A 16,599-nucleotide genomic window follows, 5' to 3' on the forward strand; every position below is an offset into this window, starting at 1 on the left:
AAAGGTGAATTGTGATCGGGATATAGAGGGAGATGAGGATGCGACAGTTTAACATCCGTAACAGACTTGGAGTTTTCTCCCAAACGATGTTAATGAGCCTTCCAGCTAAGCAAGTGGTAACCGGTTGATTAACGGGAAGTTGGTTAATAGGCAAAATGACCCATTTAAGGCAAGTTTGAGGCAAAAACGGACATAAATTTTAACTTTGGGCAAATCCGTCAATTTTGTGCGAATTTGAAGATTTTTATGTCATTATCCCTTGATGATATAAGTTTCTGAACTTATAAAATCAGAAAAAACCCCAATTATAGTTTTTTTTTGCTAGTTTAATTAGTAACAATAGATTTTTTATTGAAATCATACATGTTTCCCTAGTGTTCGATTTAAAATATAGGGGATGTTACAAATGTGCACAAAGAGCTACTCAAAGACGGATTTATACATGAACAAAAAGACTGGTCCTAAAAAAACTGAGAACGAACTGGTCAAAAACGAGACCAACCCTAAAGAAGACGGATCATAAAAAAACCAGACCAGCTCGAGACCATCCTTGACCAATTCGAAAAAATAATAGACCATTTCGATACCGATCCCGAAAAAGACCAAATCATTTGGAGACCAACTCAAGACTGATTCGAAATTGGTCTAAAAAAGACCGGAGATAACAATTTATACACATAATTTTTTTATTATTACATATTTTTTAATCACACATTATCCAACTTATTTATCTCTTTTTTTTATTAAGTTTTAGTGTATCATTTTTATTAAATGTTAATGCATTATTTTCGTGTTAATCATAAATTTGTTAACGGGAAAAATTAAAAAAAAAAAAACAAAATAGAAAAAAAGAACAAAACAAAATAGAAAAAAAAACAAACAAACGACAAAGATCCGGAAACTCATTTATTTGGGTTCGATTTTTCCGATCGGATTTGAGGTATTTTGCCATTTGTTTAGGTGGAAAAGTTGTTTATTTTGGGCTTTTCAGGTGTAAAAAGACTTAATAGTGATTTTGAAAAATATATTGGGGTGAGAGAGGCTCGAACTCTCGACCTCAGGATAACTCAGAAGCTATGAGACCTACGCGCTAGCCAACTGCGCCACCACCCCCAATGTGACTTTATTGGTCCAATATTTAAAATAACATATTATATTTTGTAATTGGATTAAATTGTTTGGTTGAATTATCATCGTTCATCTTTTCCACCATGGAGAACAATTTTGATCAGGTGAAACCGTAAACTCGGCTTTGATTTCTATTTAGGATATGTTTTTAATAATGCGTGAAGTTTGGTTTTATTTTCTTAATCTGTGAAATTAACAGGATTTGATTTACGCAATTTTCAAAATGGTGTGGAGCAAGAAAGCAATCGGTTAGATTTCACTTCAGATTGAGATTTTCGGCTTAAACTCTCATATTCTGGTATGATTTTTGTATTTACCGAAATACATTTGTTTCCGTTTCTGTTTCAGAGCGGGAGAAGAACGTAGACGGCGAGACTTCCAAGGGTGAGGTAGAGCATATTTAATTATCGTAACTTCCGTTCTCGAAAGCATCTTCTGTTCAATTTTAGTGTCCAAATTGTGTGAAATGTTGTTATGTATCATCTGTCATGCTAAATTTAATCGAACTTGTTCCAAAACTTCGCCAATGTGTTAGTTAATGATGAATATAGGCTAAACAAATTTCGCTGCATAATTTTGTGTGAACAATCGATTCTTTGTTTTTTTTTCATATGTCTTGATTTGCTTAAATTAGCTATGTTTCTTGACTGTTTTACGATTTTGCTATTCAGGAAGGAGCTGGATCATCCAAGAAAAACCGACCTACTTCTGGTAATGATCCTTTTCAAGTTCCTCTGGCAAGTCAAGTTAATGATGTAACTTTGAATTACATACAAAATCAAGTACAACTTCTTCTTTCTGATAGTTTTAAGAGAAAATTGTTCTTCTAGGTTTCAGATGACTTTTCCCATGCGTCTTTCTCTTCACTTTTCTCTTTATCTTTTGCTTGATTTCTGCAAATCATCATTACAATCTACTCTTGGTGCAGCCAATTCAAATGCTCTGAAGCTGAGCTGTGAAAAACTTCGACTCTTTGTTTCAGGTTAATCCACCTTGATTGTAGCTACTGTTAGCATAAAGAAAACTGTCTGTATCCAATTGCTTCCCATGGATATTATCCATGTGTAATTTATAAAACTATTTATTCTATCAATGTAGAAGCAGTTCATCGAGCTGCTACTATTGCAGAAGCTGAAGGCAGAAACAAAATTGAAGCAACTCATCTGGAAAGGATACTTCCTCAATTACTTTTGGATTTCTAAGGTACTATAGTAGGTAGGACAAGTAGATATTAATATGACTCCAGTATTTGTTTCTTTAACACTTTATGAATGCAAGTTAATGAATTTACCATATACTGTTAAGATCAAGTGGTGCATAAAGTAGGTTAATATTAGAATGTATTATCAGGTATTATAAGCTAAATAAGTTAAAATAAAATTCTCACTCTTGTATATTGCAACTATAAAGAAGAATAACACACAATTGATTACTTATTCAAGAACTACGAACCAGTGTCACATCTGTAACAGCACTTCTTCACTGGCCCTAATACCAAATCACAATTCCAGACTCAATTCAAAATACAATAACCCTTTACCCTTTTCCTTAATCAGTACAACAACGAAACATAAAGAATCTCTCCATTTTCTTTCCACATTCCGAACATACGACTACCTCAGGAATCCCACCACTAATCCCAGGAAGTATAAGTCGGTTACAATGATGTGGTGTCTGCAAACTTTCCATGTGTCCTTTCAATGCAGCAACAAAGCCATTCACATGTACACTTCCTTCCCATTTCTGAAACTCTGATAAAGTTGTCATTGTCATTTCCGCATTTGCCCTTGCCATCTCAGTTGATCCCTTTGATATCAACGCCCAACCTTGGTCACTCCCGTCAAATCCCATTAGGGTCAATACCTCTTTCAAAATCGAATCGTTTTCAATGCTTTTTCCATGTTGAGTTCTCGAGTACAACATGCTCTCAAGCCTTGTCCAGAAATACCACACGGAAGTGGGGTCCGGCCATGTATTGCTTATGTTCTCCTCACTTATTGTTATACTTGATTTCCTTGTTCTCTCTCTTGATCCACTCTTTCCCACATAAACCATCTCCAAATGGATTCCTGCACTTCTTGCAATCTCTGCTGCTAATGTTGTAAATTTCCTGATCCATTCCATGTCATCTCCTCCATACAAGCATATGTATTTCCCTTCAGAAATCTAGGAACAAGGAACAAAGAATAAAACATTATAAACAATCAATTAAACTTATTATAATATTCCTACCAAGTAACTTCAAATTTAAAAACCTACCCATCGTAAAATATTGTGGTCAATGTTGTCAACCAGTAACTCGAGTTTCCAAGATTCCTCCCGCCATAACATATCCTCTTTAGTGCTCGTGAAAGGGTATGCCCGATTTCTCCAAATCCACATCATGTGAAGTGCATTTGTTGATGTTACTTTCCCCTGTTGATCTAAAGTTACTAAAATCGTCTTCTTTTCAAATTTCCATGTTTCTTTGATGTACTTAACGACTGCTGGTTCTAGCAAGTTAGGGTGATGGATCATATGCCATGGCATCATTGATTGAAGCTGCTCCAGTTTGTGTTGATGGGAATCGTTCCATGTTAAGGTGTCCACAATGGGGACCCACAGGATCTCGTAGTGAAGATCTGAATGTGTTTTTGAATCTTTGTAGATTTGAGTGAGAGTTATAATATCTTCGTTGGATATTTCAAGGTCTGATATGAGCAGCAACACATGCTTTTTCCTTAGTACATCCACATTAATCTGTTTTCAACATGATACATGGATTAAGTCTAGTTAATTAAAAAATTATATACAAAAAGTCAAAAGTAATTCAGGGATTAAGATTAACCCTTGTTTTGGAAGAGCCATGATATAGTGGATGAACATCGTCCTTGGCACAAAACAAAGCCTTGAGAATCTTTGTGTTTTCTATGTGAGTCACCTCAAAGATTCGCACCAACATCAAATGATATTCATCATGTTGCTTCTCCTCTGCACCAATATCACGGATTAACATTATCTATTTATTTGTTTTAAACTTACTTTACGGGCTGTTTTTTTTTTCTAGACCAAAAAAATTGTCTAAAGGAAACTAAATTACCATTTCACCCTTACATTTTAACAAACAGTTTTCACAATATTAATCCATTGAGTTCATTACGTCAAAAAGAAACAACCCCTTAGGCTAACAAAAGGTACACGGGACATGAAACTTTATAAGGCTATTTTCAATGATGAGGATAAAAGGGTATTTACGTCTTTTTACACAAACAAGAAAAGGTTGGCACAAAAATTTGCGGTTTTTCCCCCATTGACATCGGTCTGTGTCACCTATAGGAGTATGTAAGTGCAAAATTCGAAGGACTTGCCTATGTTTTGATAGCAAAGGACGAGGATTGATTTAAGGTGCTCATGAATGGTGTGAACTTTATGAGCCAAGCTCGAAAGCTCCCATGCTTCCGATGTAGCCGTAATGTATCGGCTGTTTAACATAACATAAAAAAACAATAATAAGTTGCTTGTATTAACTATTAACATATAAGAAATAATAATTTTTCTGAACTAAATTACTTACTCATAATTCATGCCTAAAAGGCTTTTTAGCTGAGAGGTACAAGCCACCATACTCTTAAGAGACCAATAAGTGGCTGTAGGGATATGAGCTGTTGCTGTTGACTTTGGTGGTTGATCATCCTGGATATATTGATGTGGTAGATTCTTGAATGTTATAATACACTTTGTCACATCCAACATGGCCTTAATCAGAAGATTTATAGCATCAAACCGAGTTTTAAGCGATTTATAATGCTCGACAATATTTGGCATATGTTTAAGCAACGCGATGGATTTAGCAAGCGGATTAGTCGCAAACAATTGAGCCACAAGCCAAAACTCCCCAAAATTAATGGCAAAAGCCCCTAACGATATCACCACCTTTGCTTCCCATGAATAACTCGAAAGCATGTTCAGGATTGCTAACGTGGATGCATGCGCGTCTGATCCACCCGAACATTTGCAAGTTAACTGCCAGCAAAAACAGAGTTTGTAGTATATTAATATATGATGCCATTAATATTATAATATTATAATATATAGATATATACACTAACCTCGCAGGAAATTTTATGGATGATGTTAGCCAATCCATCTGGGAACCCAGTAATGTCGTCAAACTCTAATAAAGCATGCTTATCGTCTCCAGCCAATGTATGAATATTCTCACTATGTGTCCCCTGCTATAACAAAGCAACCAAGATATTTATGGTAAGCGTCGCGAAAAGAAATGGAAAATAAATAAATAAATAAGCGTGCATCATACGTTGATGACGGAATCGATATCTTCGGGAACAGAGTGATGGAATGTTTCTTCAATGACACCAAGAAGTGATTCCAAATCGACTTCGCGACCATCGGGCGCATGTGTCGCTAAAACTTGCTTCATGATGGCAGTGTCATCGGATGAAAAGATTCGCTTTTGCTCCTTCTTAACCAATGTTCTCAGCATTTTGTCGGGAGCAAAGGTTAGGAAAGAAGGTGTGTTTTAATTGTGTGTGGTTTTTTCATTACGCGATATGTAGGCATTATATAATGATGTAAAGATGAGGAATATTTCAAACTTTGGATCAAGTACCTTACTTGCATATAGGTGTTACTTGTTAGCCCCTAAAAAAAAAAATTAAAGCTATTTTTTCTAACTTTGGATAAGCATTCAGTAGGTCCAAACTCCAAACCAATCAGTCAAAAAAAAAAAAAAAAAGAGAGCCCTTACGAGGTTAAAAATGAAACCATAAAACAGGAACAAACAAATATAATGGAACCACACCACCATCATTTAACATAAAAAAAAAAAAAAATAAAAAAAAATAAAAAAAAAAAAAGTAAATTGTGTAAACAGCTTAAATTTAGAATGAAAAATTACAGAAGAAAAAAAAAAGCACATGTGAGATGCATGGCATGAGGTTATAAAATAATGTATCAACTTGTCAGTGAACTTTTGCTTTCTTAGCCTGTCAGTAAAGCAAAGGGGAGTGAATAAAGACAACGAAGAGATTGGGGTTTAATTAGGGTTATTTCGCATTTAGCCAATTAGGTTACATTTGATACCGTATTCCAAATGGGTTTCTACTTTCTACCTATCAATCTTTACTTGTCAATAGTACTCTATGATTTTCTTTCTCAAATTGGACCAACTTACTTAATATATATATATATATATATATATATATATATATATATATATATATATATATATATATGTTCAAATGTTTTTCACATCTATTGTGTGCTAAAATGCACCCATAGAAATTTAGTATTAATTATATGTATATTAAATGTTATCCATATTTGTAACTCATTTTTATTGAAATTAATTAAATTCATCATTAATGTTAACAATATTATTCTTTCAGAATGAATTCATATCTAGAATAATGATAGTATATTCCATCAGAATGAGAGTGTATTTAGTAGAATACACTATCGTTATTCATATTCCATGTAAATTTATTGTATTTTAAGTGAGTGAGTCCTGAAACAAAATACGAACTCATATATAAAAATCTAGATGCGAATTCATTCTGAAAGAATGTTATTGCTGACATTAACAACGGATTTAATTAGTTTTCATAAAAAGAGAATTATAATTATGGATATCATTTAATATACATATAATTATGGAAATCATTTAATATCTATATTTATTTAATTAAATAATTATCTAATTTACTAAATTCCTATTGGTGGAGTCTAGCACACAATAAATATAAGAAACAAAATAACCTAGCTCTCTCTCTCTCTCTCTCTCTCTCTCTCTCTCTCTCTCTCTCTCTATATATATATATATATATATATATATATATATATATATATATATATATATATATATTGGATTTTTTATTTAAAAAAATTAAAAATAAAACCAAAAAACATCGTCCAACAAATCTAACAGTATTAAAAGTTATCTATTTTGATCGCTTTTTATCCAACTCGTCCCTACTTGCACATTTTGCTAAAAGCTTAGGGCAAATTAGAGAAAAAACATAATGCATATTCATCGTTGTTGACTTAGTTTTCAGTAATGATTGTTATACGTTTCTTAATTGTTTATCAAAACCAAATTTCTTGGTTAATCTCAAAAGACAAAAAAGAATGGAAAAAAAAAACAATGTATCTTTATCCATTTAGACACCTAACAATCGTTTATAGTTTTATGATTGTGATTAAATATTATTATTATTATTATTATTATTATTATATCGTCATTATTATTCAGTCATTATTATTCAGTTGTTATTAATTAGGGAAAATTGCTTATATAATTTTACGATTGAATTTGATAACGTGATTTTTTTCTCAATTTAAGTTACATTTTTGTTGCAAATTTAACCAATTGATCAAATTGCTTCTGATTCAGGTGTCTTATGTTTCTCTCTTGTTGATTGTGCAAAAAACTAATGTGACTTCTACATATGATCACAGTTGGCAAATATTTTAGTTAAATAGAACTCTTATATAGTTATGAACTCATTTTCTCTTATTATTATTTTTTTCTTTTAGAGATTCATAATTTTATGCAATTACTTCCAAAGATTGTTTAAATGGTTCATCATCCCAATATGGTGTAAGCAAGACAAGAAAGGTTGTCTAGAGTAACATCCCCTACAGAAAACCTTCATTGTTTTACTTAGACCACTGTAGGACAATGAACCACTTGAGCGACCTTTGTAAACCATTACATCAAATTGTGATGCTCTGAGAGAAAAAAAAATGAAATAAGCGAAAGCGAGTACAAGTATATGTAAGGGTTCAATTTAAGTAAAATGTTTGCCAACTCAAATCATATGAGGAAGCCACATCAACTTTTTGCCAAGTCAACAAATAAGAAACATGAAACACTTGAAGTAAACCGACCGATAGATTAAATTTGCAACACTAGTGTAAACTTAATGACTTAATTGGAGAAAAAAACGCAGTGTCAAAATCAAAATTTTATGTAAACTTAGTGTCTTTTGCACAATTTGTAGTTTTAATAATTTGAGAGTAATTTACAACTTTGGTCCTTGTGTTTTACTTAAAGTTGTAAGTTCAATCTAAAACTTGAAATTGTTACAATGTCCTTAAGTTTGAATATGGTAAACCAAAGTTGTCAATATCGGGACCTTACCTAAGATTGTTTTATGTTTTGCAATATCGTGAATTCGTGATCGTAAGATCGGATTGAGATCATAAATTTGCTCGTAAGGTCTTGTGTGTGCTTTATACATTATAACTTGATGTTGACTATGATGCTGATATGAAATCTATTTTAACTTTTTAAGCATGAAACATAACTTTTGTTATTACAAACCATAAAAATTAAGAAGAAAACATGAATGTGACATGCCTAATTTAAGATAAATTAATGAGGTGATGATGCTCTATGAGACTTCATGCAACTTGCAATACTTTATTTCAAGTTAAGTAAGCAGAATTTTTAGGCTCCACTATATAATAAAAGTAAGGAGGTGTGATAAGATTATGTTAAGATCTCAAGATTATAGTCAGAATTTTAAGATCTCATTATAAATCTTGCTTTATCTTGATCCTAGTAAGATCATGATCGTTTTTTGCTTGCATGATCTTAAAATCGTAAGATTAAGATTGAGATCTTAACAACCATGTGACAAACCATATAAAATGGCTTAATTTTAGACTAAACATGCAATTTTTTGTGAAGCACATGGACAATTGCTGCAATGAAATGTAAACTTAAGGACGACATAAAAATGTCTATGTGGTGACAATTTTAAAATTTGGATTGAATCGATAATTTTGAGTAAAGCATAGGGACTGTAACTATAAATTACTCTTATTGATGATAAATTATTATTATTATTATTATTATTATTATTATTATTATGAACAGAAATATTATCACTGTCATTATTATTATTATTAGGAAAATAATTTTTTTTATTACTATCATTATTATTATTATTATTATTATTATTATTATTATTATTATTATTATTATTATTATTATTGTAATTTGTTATGACTATCCTCATTTAATATACTTTATTATTTGCGACTCTATTACACAAAAAAATGTTTTTTGCACGAAAACATGTTTTCTATAGCCAAACATGTTTTTATACCAAAAAAATGATTCTTACACATAGGAGTTTTTTACACAAAATAATGTTGAACACATCTTTCTGTCTTCCTATGTACAAAAGTCTTCCTTAATGTTATTCCAGCAGGCTTTCCACGTCAAATTTGTCACAAACTCGCGGTGGTTACCCCAATAGCCCAATTGAATTACTAGCCCAAACCCTACCAATTATAGTGTCCCTTCACTTTACTTTGCATTTGACATTGCCATTTGCCCATGCCCATCGCAATCGTACGTATCAAAAGTCTACATCTCTCTCAAACAATCATCATCAGTCATCACCATGGGATCGGTGCTTCTAGAACATATGTTAATTATCTCCTAAATCAAATCACAATCAACATACTTACTTACTCATAGGCAGCTAATAAAGTAATCATCCATGCATATTCAAACAATTAACATATACACCACTTTGTTTAAGTCTAGGCACCTACAATATATATATATATATATATATATATATATATATATATATATATATATATATATATATATATATATATATATATATATATCCGACAAAAATCGTGTTAATCCGTCAACTCAACCTAACCAAAAATTAAAAATTGGTTTGAGATTTTCAACCCATATAAATTAAATTGGTCAATCTGTCTATCTCATTTAATTAAATAGGTTGAATTGGATAAATATTATTAATATGTTTTCAAATCCATTTAACACACACATATATATATATATATATATATATATATATATATATATATATATATATATATATATATATATATAAAATTTAATAACTATTTAAATATTATTATAAATTAATCTAAGTATTCATTTATAAATTTATAATGTTGAATTATTATTTATGTTTAAAAAATGCAATCATAATTCTCATTGTTTTTCTGTGTCGACAACACTAGCCACTCTCCAAAATGACAAAATCACTTCGGTTTAAACATTTTAATATTATCTAAACAATTTATTTGTATTTGTGAATTAGAATTATACTTTTGTTATAGTTTGCATTTTATTTAAGTTTGTAACTAATTTAAGTGGTATAATCTTTAGTTATTATTATTTTTTTATGTTAGATGGGTTAACCAATGTTTAACCAATTTATTTAATAGGTTGGAATGGAAACTTCATAAACAAGGTCAACATAGTAACAATCTATTTATCTAAAAGGTTGGGTTGGATTGGAAATATCAACCAATTTAAATAAATAAGTTGGATTTGGTTGAAATCTTCAACCCAATTAATAAATTAGTTGAACCCGAACTCGACTTAGATTGACCCATTGCGACATTGTCAGCTCTACTACAATACGCTCAACTTAGATCAGGTCCGTTGATTTTGAAAACCAAATGCAAATAATAAATCTGGGCCCTTAAAATTCTGGATTAGCAACATATTAGCAATGAATTATTAACGGATAACAATATATTAACCACTGATTAATTACGGATACCAATGGTTTAACACATATTAGTGACGAGTGATGAATTAGTAGCGGATTAACTTTTTTAGCCTTTTCACGAAATAGGGGCATTATGCGGTCGCACGAACGCCACATCCTCAACATGGTCCTTGGCTCCTAATTCAATTAAACTGAGATGGAATGAATCATGTTTCTAGCTTTTAAGTTTTTGACAAAAATATATTTTTTCTTGTGTTATTTTTTCAAACATTGATTTATTTTTTTCCTAACTTATTTAGTCTTCGAGTTTGTTTTTTATTGAAACATGGTTTTTGTTTAACTAATTTTCCAAGCTTTTTCATATTTACCACATAATTAGATGATAGCTTTCATGCCAACTAAAATCTTGAACTCAATTTTTCTGGGGTCCAACAGATGAAGAAACTTGTTCAGAAAAAAATAAGTTTCCCTTTTAATACTAACTGTAAGTGCAATTCGAAAGGGAAATGTTTGCTTGTAACACCTCAAAATCCCAACTCTATTGAAAAATGTTTGATTGAGTAAAACGGTTTTTAAGTCAATAAACACCTCTATAAGTTATGCAAACCGGAATGTAAACGGTCAATTTATTGTGGAGATTAACCGTTTTTTTGTCCTTTTTTCTTCATGGAAGTTAAATGTAGTTCTAGGTCATTTTTGGTGCTTTTGGACCATTTACCTTTCAGCGGTGTGTATAAATAGGGGCGAGTTGGTTTGGTTTCTACAAAATCCGAAAAAAAAAAAGTTTTCTAATCTTGTATTTTCGGCAAGTTTTGTGTTATCTACTTTCATATTTTGTGATCTTTGTATTGAAAATCTATATTCTCAAATCTCATATTCGTATTCTTGTCTTTAGTTTATCAAGTAATATATTTCATACTTCATGCTCTCAGTTTTCCAAGTCTCGTATTTTGGTATAAAAATAGAATGCATCAAAACAATTTTATTAATCATATGTGTAACTTTTAAAAAATATGATCCAAAATTTTCATTTACGGTAATCCAAAAACATTATCCATACAACCCAACTGAAAATAAGTATATCAAACATCATAACAATCAGAGTGATATCTTAAAAGCGGAATCCATGTGGTATGTGCGATGTAGTCATCACTAGCTCTTCCCTTTGAAACCGGAAGTACCTGAAATATAAACTGAAAACAGTAAGCATAAAGCTTAGTGAATTCCCCAAACTACCCCATACCATACATAATAAATCACATATATGGCCCTTGCCCGACATCGACCCCCGCTCGGTATATATATCTGTTATTCTTAGGTCTCGCCTGTCATCGGGCCTCACTCACTATACACATACAATAGACATCATATAATCATGCTAGCACATATAATGATCATAAACAATAGCATACGTTTCAGTCATCGGGCCTCTCCCGACATCGAGCCCCGCCCGATATACATAGCAGCACATAACACATGCAAGGGTCACGCAGACTCCTAGCATCCTAACATAAACAATAAGGGTCGACATTGGTGTCTTAGACCCGCTAAACCCAGTGAGGAAACTCAACTCAACTGTTGAATCTCACTGAAAAATCCATGGTTGTTGGTCCAACGAATCCCCGAGCACCCAATTAACATTTGGGTTCCAATCCTTAACCGTAAGTCCAACAATCCATACTTGGGGTAAAAAACCATTTTACCCCTCAAACAAGTAGGAAATGAAGCAATTAGTCAAGATCCACAAGCTTTTCCTTGATCCACCACCTTGCACCAAGCTTCTACTTCATGAAAAATTTAAACTTTTTAAACAACCCAAAAACCATCATTGTTTACATCTTGTTTTCAAAATAAGTTCAATATTAGAGAAATCCCAAAATCAAAAGGTAAAACATGAGGAGGTGTACGATCACGCCTTCGCCTTCCCGTGATCCTCTGAGGTACCTGAAACATAATCCAAAACTGTAAGCCCAAAGCTTAGTGAGTTCCCCCAAAATACCAATACATAACAAATAGCAAAAATACAAAACAACATACGATGGGTCCAATCAACCATCGGGTTGGAATACCCCAGGCCCCTCAACCATCGGGTTGGAATGCCACATACTTTGGGTCCAATCAAACATCGGGTTGGAATACCCCAGGCCCCTCAACCACAGGGTTGGAACGCCAACATACTATGGGTTCAATCATCCTCGAGATGGAATACCCTAGGCCCTCAACCTTCGGGTTGGAATGCCCCGACCTGTTGGCTTACACAAAAAGCAGTGAAGCCTCAGCCACCAAAAAATCATGTGCTCATAATACCGATAAACATACAATTAACCAACCAACAAACAAACATACAGATCTTACAAATCACTAAGCATAACAACATCCTAAATACCAGGATATCGATCTAATCAGATCACTACAACACTATAGCATACATAACAGGATATCAAATCTGAAGGGCCGGCCTTGGTGCCTTCGACCCATAAGTACAGTGAGGAAAACTCACCTCAGAATGTCGAACCAAACTGAAAACCTCCATCTGCTGGCTCACAAAAACCCCAAACTACCACAACAAAACAAACATCCAATTAACAATTGGATTACCATCCTTGACTAAGGATCCAAACTTAGGGTAATTGCCCACTTTACCCTTTCCCCAATTTGGCCAAGGGCCAAGTCCTAATGTTTGATCAAAAAGGCCCAAATTACTTCAAGATCCATAATTGGCCTAATTTTCCAAATTAGGCCCAACTCCTTATTGGGCCTTATCCTAAGGTCCAACTCTCCAACTGGCCCAAAACACTCATACTTAGAAAGTATAATGAGGGCCCAAACCATTCAAGCCCAAAAGGTGGCCCATAACTCGAAGCCCAAATTCAAAAGCCCACAGACGATGTATGTTGGGCGTACACCGGAGGTACGCAGGGTATATGTGAGCCTCACATTGACCACCATCAGGGTGGCTGACCGAGTACGTAGGGTATACTCCTCCCTACTCGGGGGGTACCCTTGCAGATCCCAAAAGTCCATTAAGTGCTTAATGGCTTAAGCACTGAAGCCCATATTACATATCCATGGTCCAAATGCACCCTAGAGTCATAAAGTCTCCAACTTTATGACTTTATACGTCCATAAGTTCTTAATACAAGGTCTTAATCCATTAAGTCCCTTTTTCAAAATGTATGAGACACTTCTGGCCATTAGGACCTCATTTTTATAACCAAGGACCCTTCCTAGGGTCTAGAAGGACAGCCCAAAACGTCCAAAATAAAACATGCACCACAATGGGACTTTTAGGGACAAAAGAACATCATAAAGCTACCAAGATGAGATCTAAGCAAACCAACATAAAGGTAGCAACTTTTTACCTTCTGGAGTTTCCAAATGAGATGATGATCCAAGATCTACAAGCTTGCTTTCCTTCCTTGACTCCTTGATGCACTTCCTTCTCCTTTAAGCACACAAATAACACACTTTATGCTCAAAACACTCACTTATGGGGTTAATTTTTGCTAAGAACGGATCAAGGACTTGGAGGCTGAAAGAGTGAAGAAAATGATGGGTTTTGGTCCTAAGAACATCCTATGTGCTCATACAAACCCTAATGCTTGGATCTAGGTTTCTCTATTATACATGCAAGTTATCCAAGACTATAAACCCTAATTCTAGCATACAAGTAATCATATTAATATGAGAATAGGTTTAAGATGTTACCTTGATTGTTATGTAGCAATAACAATCCCAAATCTCCTTGTATTGACTTTAGAAAGCATAGAGTCACAATTGTCACTCCTCTAATGGTTCACAAACACCATAAGCAAGAGGATGAAGAGGAGAGAGGATAGAGGCTGCCCAAAACCGTCTACAAACCCTAGAGAAGTTTTAGCCACGTTTTGGTCATAAGGGATCTCTTTATATAGGAGGCAATTAGGGTTATCTAACAAGGAAACCCTAATTAGGATGCTTAAGCCCTAAGCAACCCATGGAGCCCTTTCCTTAAGGCCTTGGACGATTTCATATGGGCTTCCCCCATAGAATTCGTCCACCTTATAATAAAAGGCAATCCATGGCCCAAATTGCAATTATCTTATAATTACAATTCCAGTCCCTTAAGTTTAATTAATCTCTTTTAGTCACAAAACTAATTACCAATTAATTATTGACTAATATTAATTAAACAATATGATTTCTCCTTTAATATATTATTCCCATAATATATTAATAAATCATATTTAATCCTTTCTCTCCATAATTCATCCTATCAAGTTGCTTTGGTGAAGGCAACCCAAAAGGACCATGCACCATCGGGTCAAGTACATACCAAAATAGTTATGGACTTAGACACTAATCCAACAGTCTCCCACTTGGATAAGTCTAATAACTATTCTGCGTATGACTTCAGATCTTGATCTGCAATCGTAGCTTTCCAAAGCCGCTGTCAACTCTGATCCTATCAGATACGCGTGTCCTTAGATAAGGGATTATATATTCCTCCATTCTAGATATCATATGAGATATGATTTCAAATCATTCTCTTTGTACTATATCTCGATTCCCGATTTATGACAACTGACTAATTGAACAAATCAAATTAGCCCTAGCCCGGCCGAGCATTTACGTTTGTCATCACTAAATCATGGAGGGGCCCAAAGATATCGCTTTTATCCTACTTTGGATAAAAGGAACGGATAAACTTTGATACAATGCTTGCTTGCACTCACTCACCGAATCACACACAACAATATGTTTTATAACACCAAGTTACTAGTGCGTTTACATATTATCAATGTGCAACCGATTTGCAAGATACGACTCACACATCTCGGTTTCAAGAATATAAGATGTTATCGTATCACCAATCACTCGTGATACAATTCATAGAGTGATCCAAGTGAGCGTGGGTTTAATCCAATGCTCAAATCATATTCATAAGCACTCATGAACGTTGCAGCAAACATTTGCTTATGTCTAATACTCTTTTAGACAATCTACAAACCAATTCATGACAGTCTTTATTCATACTTACTTCCAACATATGACTAACTGTGGTCCGTTTGAATAATTCGATTATTCTTAGTAAATTCAATTATTCTGGAAGTCAAAACATGCAAATGTGAAACACAAGAATAATACTAATCCCATATGGCCTCAAACCTTTGAGTATAAATAAAACACCTTTTATTTATCACCATATCGATTACTCATTATTTGTTGTTTCGGGTAATCAACTTCTTACTTGAATTATTACACTTGTCCCATGCTCCTAGCATGCACACAATGTTTACCTATGGTTCTTACTTTGTGAAATAGATCACATTGAACACATTTCCAATCATTCTCATTTCACAACTCCAAATCCTTTTCATAAGTGTAAGAATATCAAATTCTTGCCACTTATAGAATATGCTAGATTCTAACATTTTATGCAACTATCCTTTCGTAATGTCACTGCACCAAAGTCACAAAGACTATTGCTAATGATATTACAAAGTCTTCTATCGGAGATTGTTACAAGACAATTCCTTAGATATGATGTCTCTCACTCAAGGTACATTCCTTTGAACATCCCTTTTGCATAAAAGTTTCTAATTTAGTCATAGATTTTTCATATTCAATTTCCAATATGGATACATTTCCATATTTTCCATATGACAACTTATTCTTAATAGAATCTTATCTATTCATAATAATGTCGATATGGTCCATCCAATATGGAATCATTTCCATAATTTCCATATGACAACTCATTCTTAATAGAATCTTTTCTATTCATAATAATGTCGATATGGTCCATTCAATACCATGCTTCCAACTACTCACAAGCAACCATTCCTCGTCGAACTTTGGATTGTCCTTTGATAGTTGTTTAATTATTTTGGTCAAAACCGATTCTAGTCCCTTTTCCCTCTAAATGCGCTAGACATTTGGAAAATTTTAGAATGTTCAAACATTAAATCATTTG

At 33.3% G+C, this 16,599-nt stretch overlaps 2 protein-coding genes and 1 non-coding gene across 6 annotated transcripts; 1 reads left to right on the top strand and 2 right to left on the bottom strand.

Annotated features, from left to right (window-relative positions):
• Positions 1–1,028: 1,028 nt before the first annotated feature.
• On the bottom strand, positions 1,029–1,113 carry TRNAM-CAU (transfer RNA methionine (anticodon CAU)). Its single transcript is given in 2 exon segments — positions 1,029–1,064; positions 1,076–1,113. It is a non-coding gene; the product is annotated as a tRNA-Met (tRNA).
• A 50-nt stretch (positions 1,114–1,163) lies between these two features.
• On the top strand, positions 1,164–2,438 carry LOC145052286 (protein MHF2 homolog). Of its 3 annotated transcripts, none has more exons than XM_079000085.1 (6): positions 1,164–1,232; positions 1,328–1,376; positions 1,477–1,517; positions 1,800–1,839; positions 2,057–2,110; positions 2,233–2,438. In XM_079000085.1, exons 1-6 carry the CDS (start codon positions 1,212–1,214, stop codon positions 2,328–2,330), a joined length of 303 nt encoding a protein of 100 aa, XP_078856211.1. In that variant the 5' UTR covers positions 1,164–1,211; the 3' UTR covers positions 2,331–2,438. The 3 variants fall into 3 exon arrangements, with proteins under 3 accessions (XP_078856211.1, XP_078856213.1, XP_078856210.1); XM_079000087.1 differs by having other exon boundaries at positions 2,257–2,438; XM_079000084.1 differs by having other exon boundaries at positions 1,165–1,232; positions 2,227–2,438.
• A 59-nt stretch (positions 2,439–2,497) lies between these two features.
• On the bottom strand, positions 2,498–5,669 carry LOC145052285 (protein SIEVE ELEMENT OCCLUSION B-like). Of its 2 annotated transcripts, none has more exons than XM_079000083.1 (7): positions 5,426–5,669; positions 5,217–5,339; positions 4,682–5,130; positions 4,476–4,588; positions 3,956–4,098; positions 3,388–3,867; positions 2,498–3,294 (listed from the first exon to the last, which is right to left on the bottom strand). In XM_079000083.1, exons 1-7 carry the CDS (start codon positions 5,609–5,611, stop codon positions 2,677–2,679), a joined length of 2,112 nt encoding a protein of 703 aa, XP_078856209.1. In that variant the 5' UTR covers positions 5,612–5,669; the 3' UTR covers positions 2,498–2,676. The 2 variants fall into 2 exon arrangements, with proteins under 2 accessions (XP_078856209.1, XP_078856208.1); XM_079000082.1 differs by having other exon boundaries at positions 5,217–5,342.
• Positions 5,670–16,599: the final 10,930 nt, after the last annotated feature.

This window comes from Lactuca serriola, chromosome 5 (genome assembly GCF_051521515.1).
Source record: "Lactuca serriola cultivar US96UC23 chromosome 5, Lser_US96UC23_V15, whole genome shotgun sequence".
Classification (NCBI taxonomy): Eukaryota; Viridiplantae; Streptophyta; class Magnoliopsida; order Asterales; family Asteraceae; genus Lactuca; species Lactuca serriola.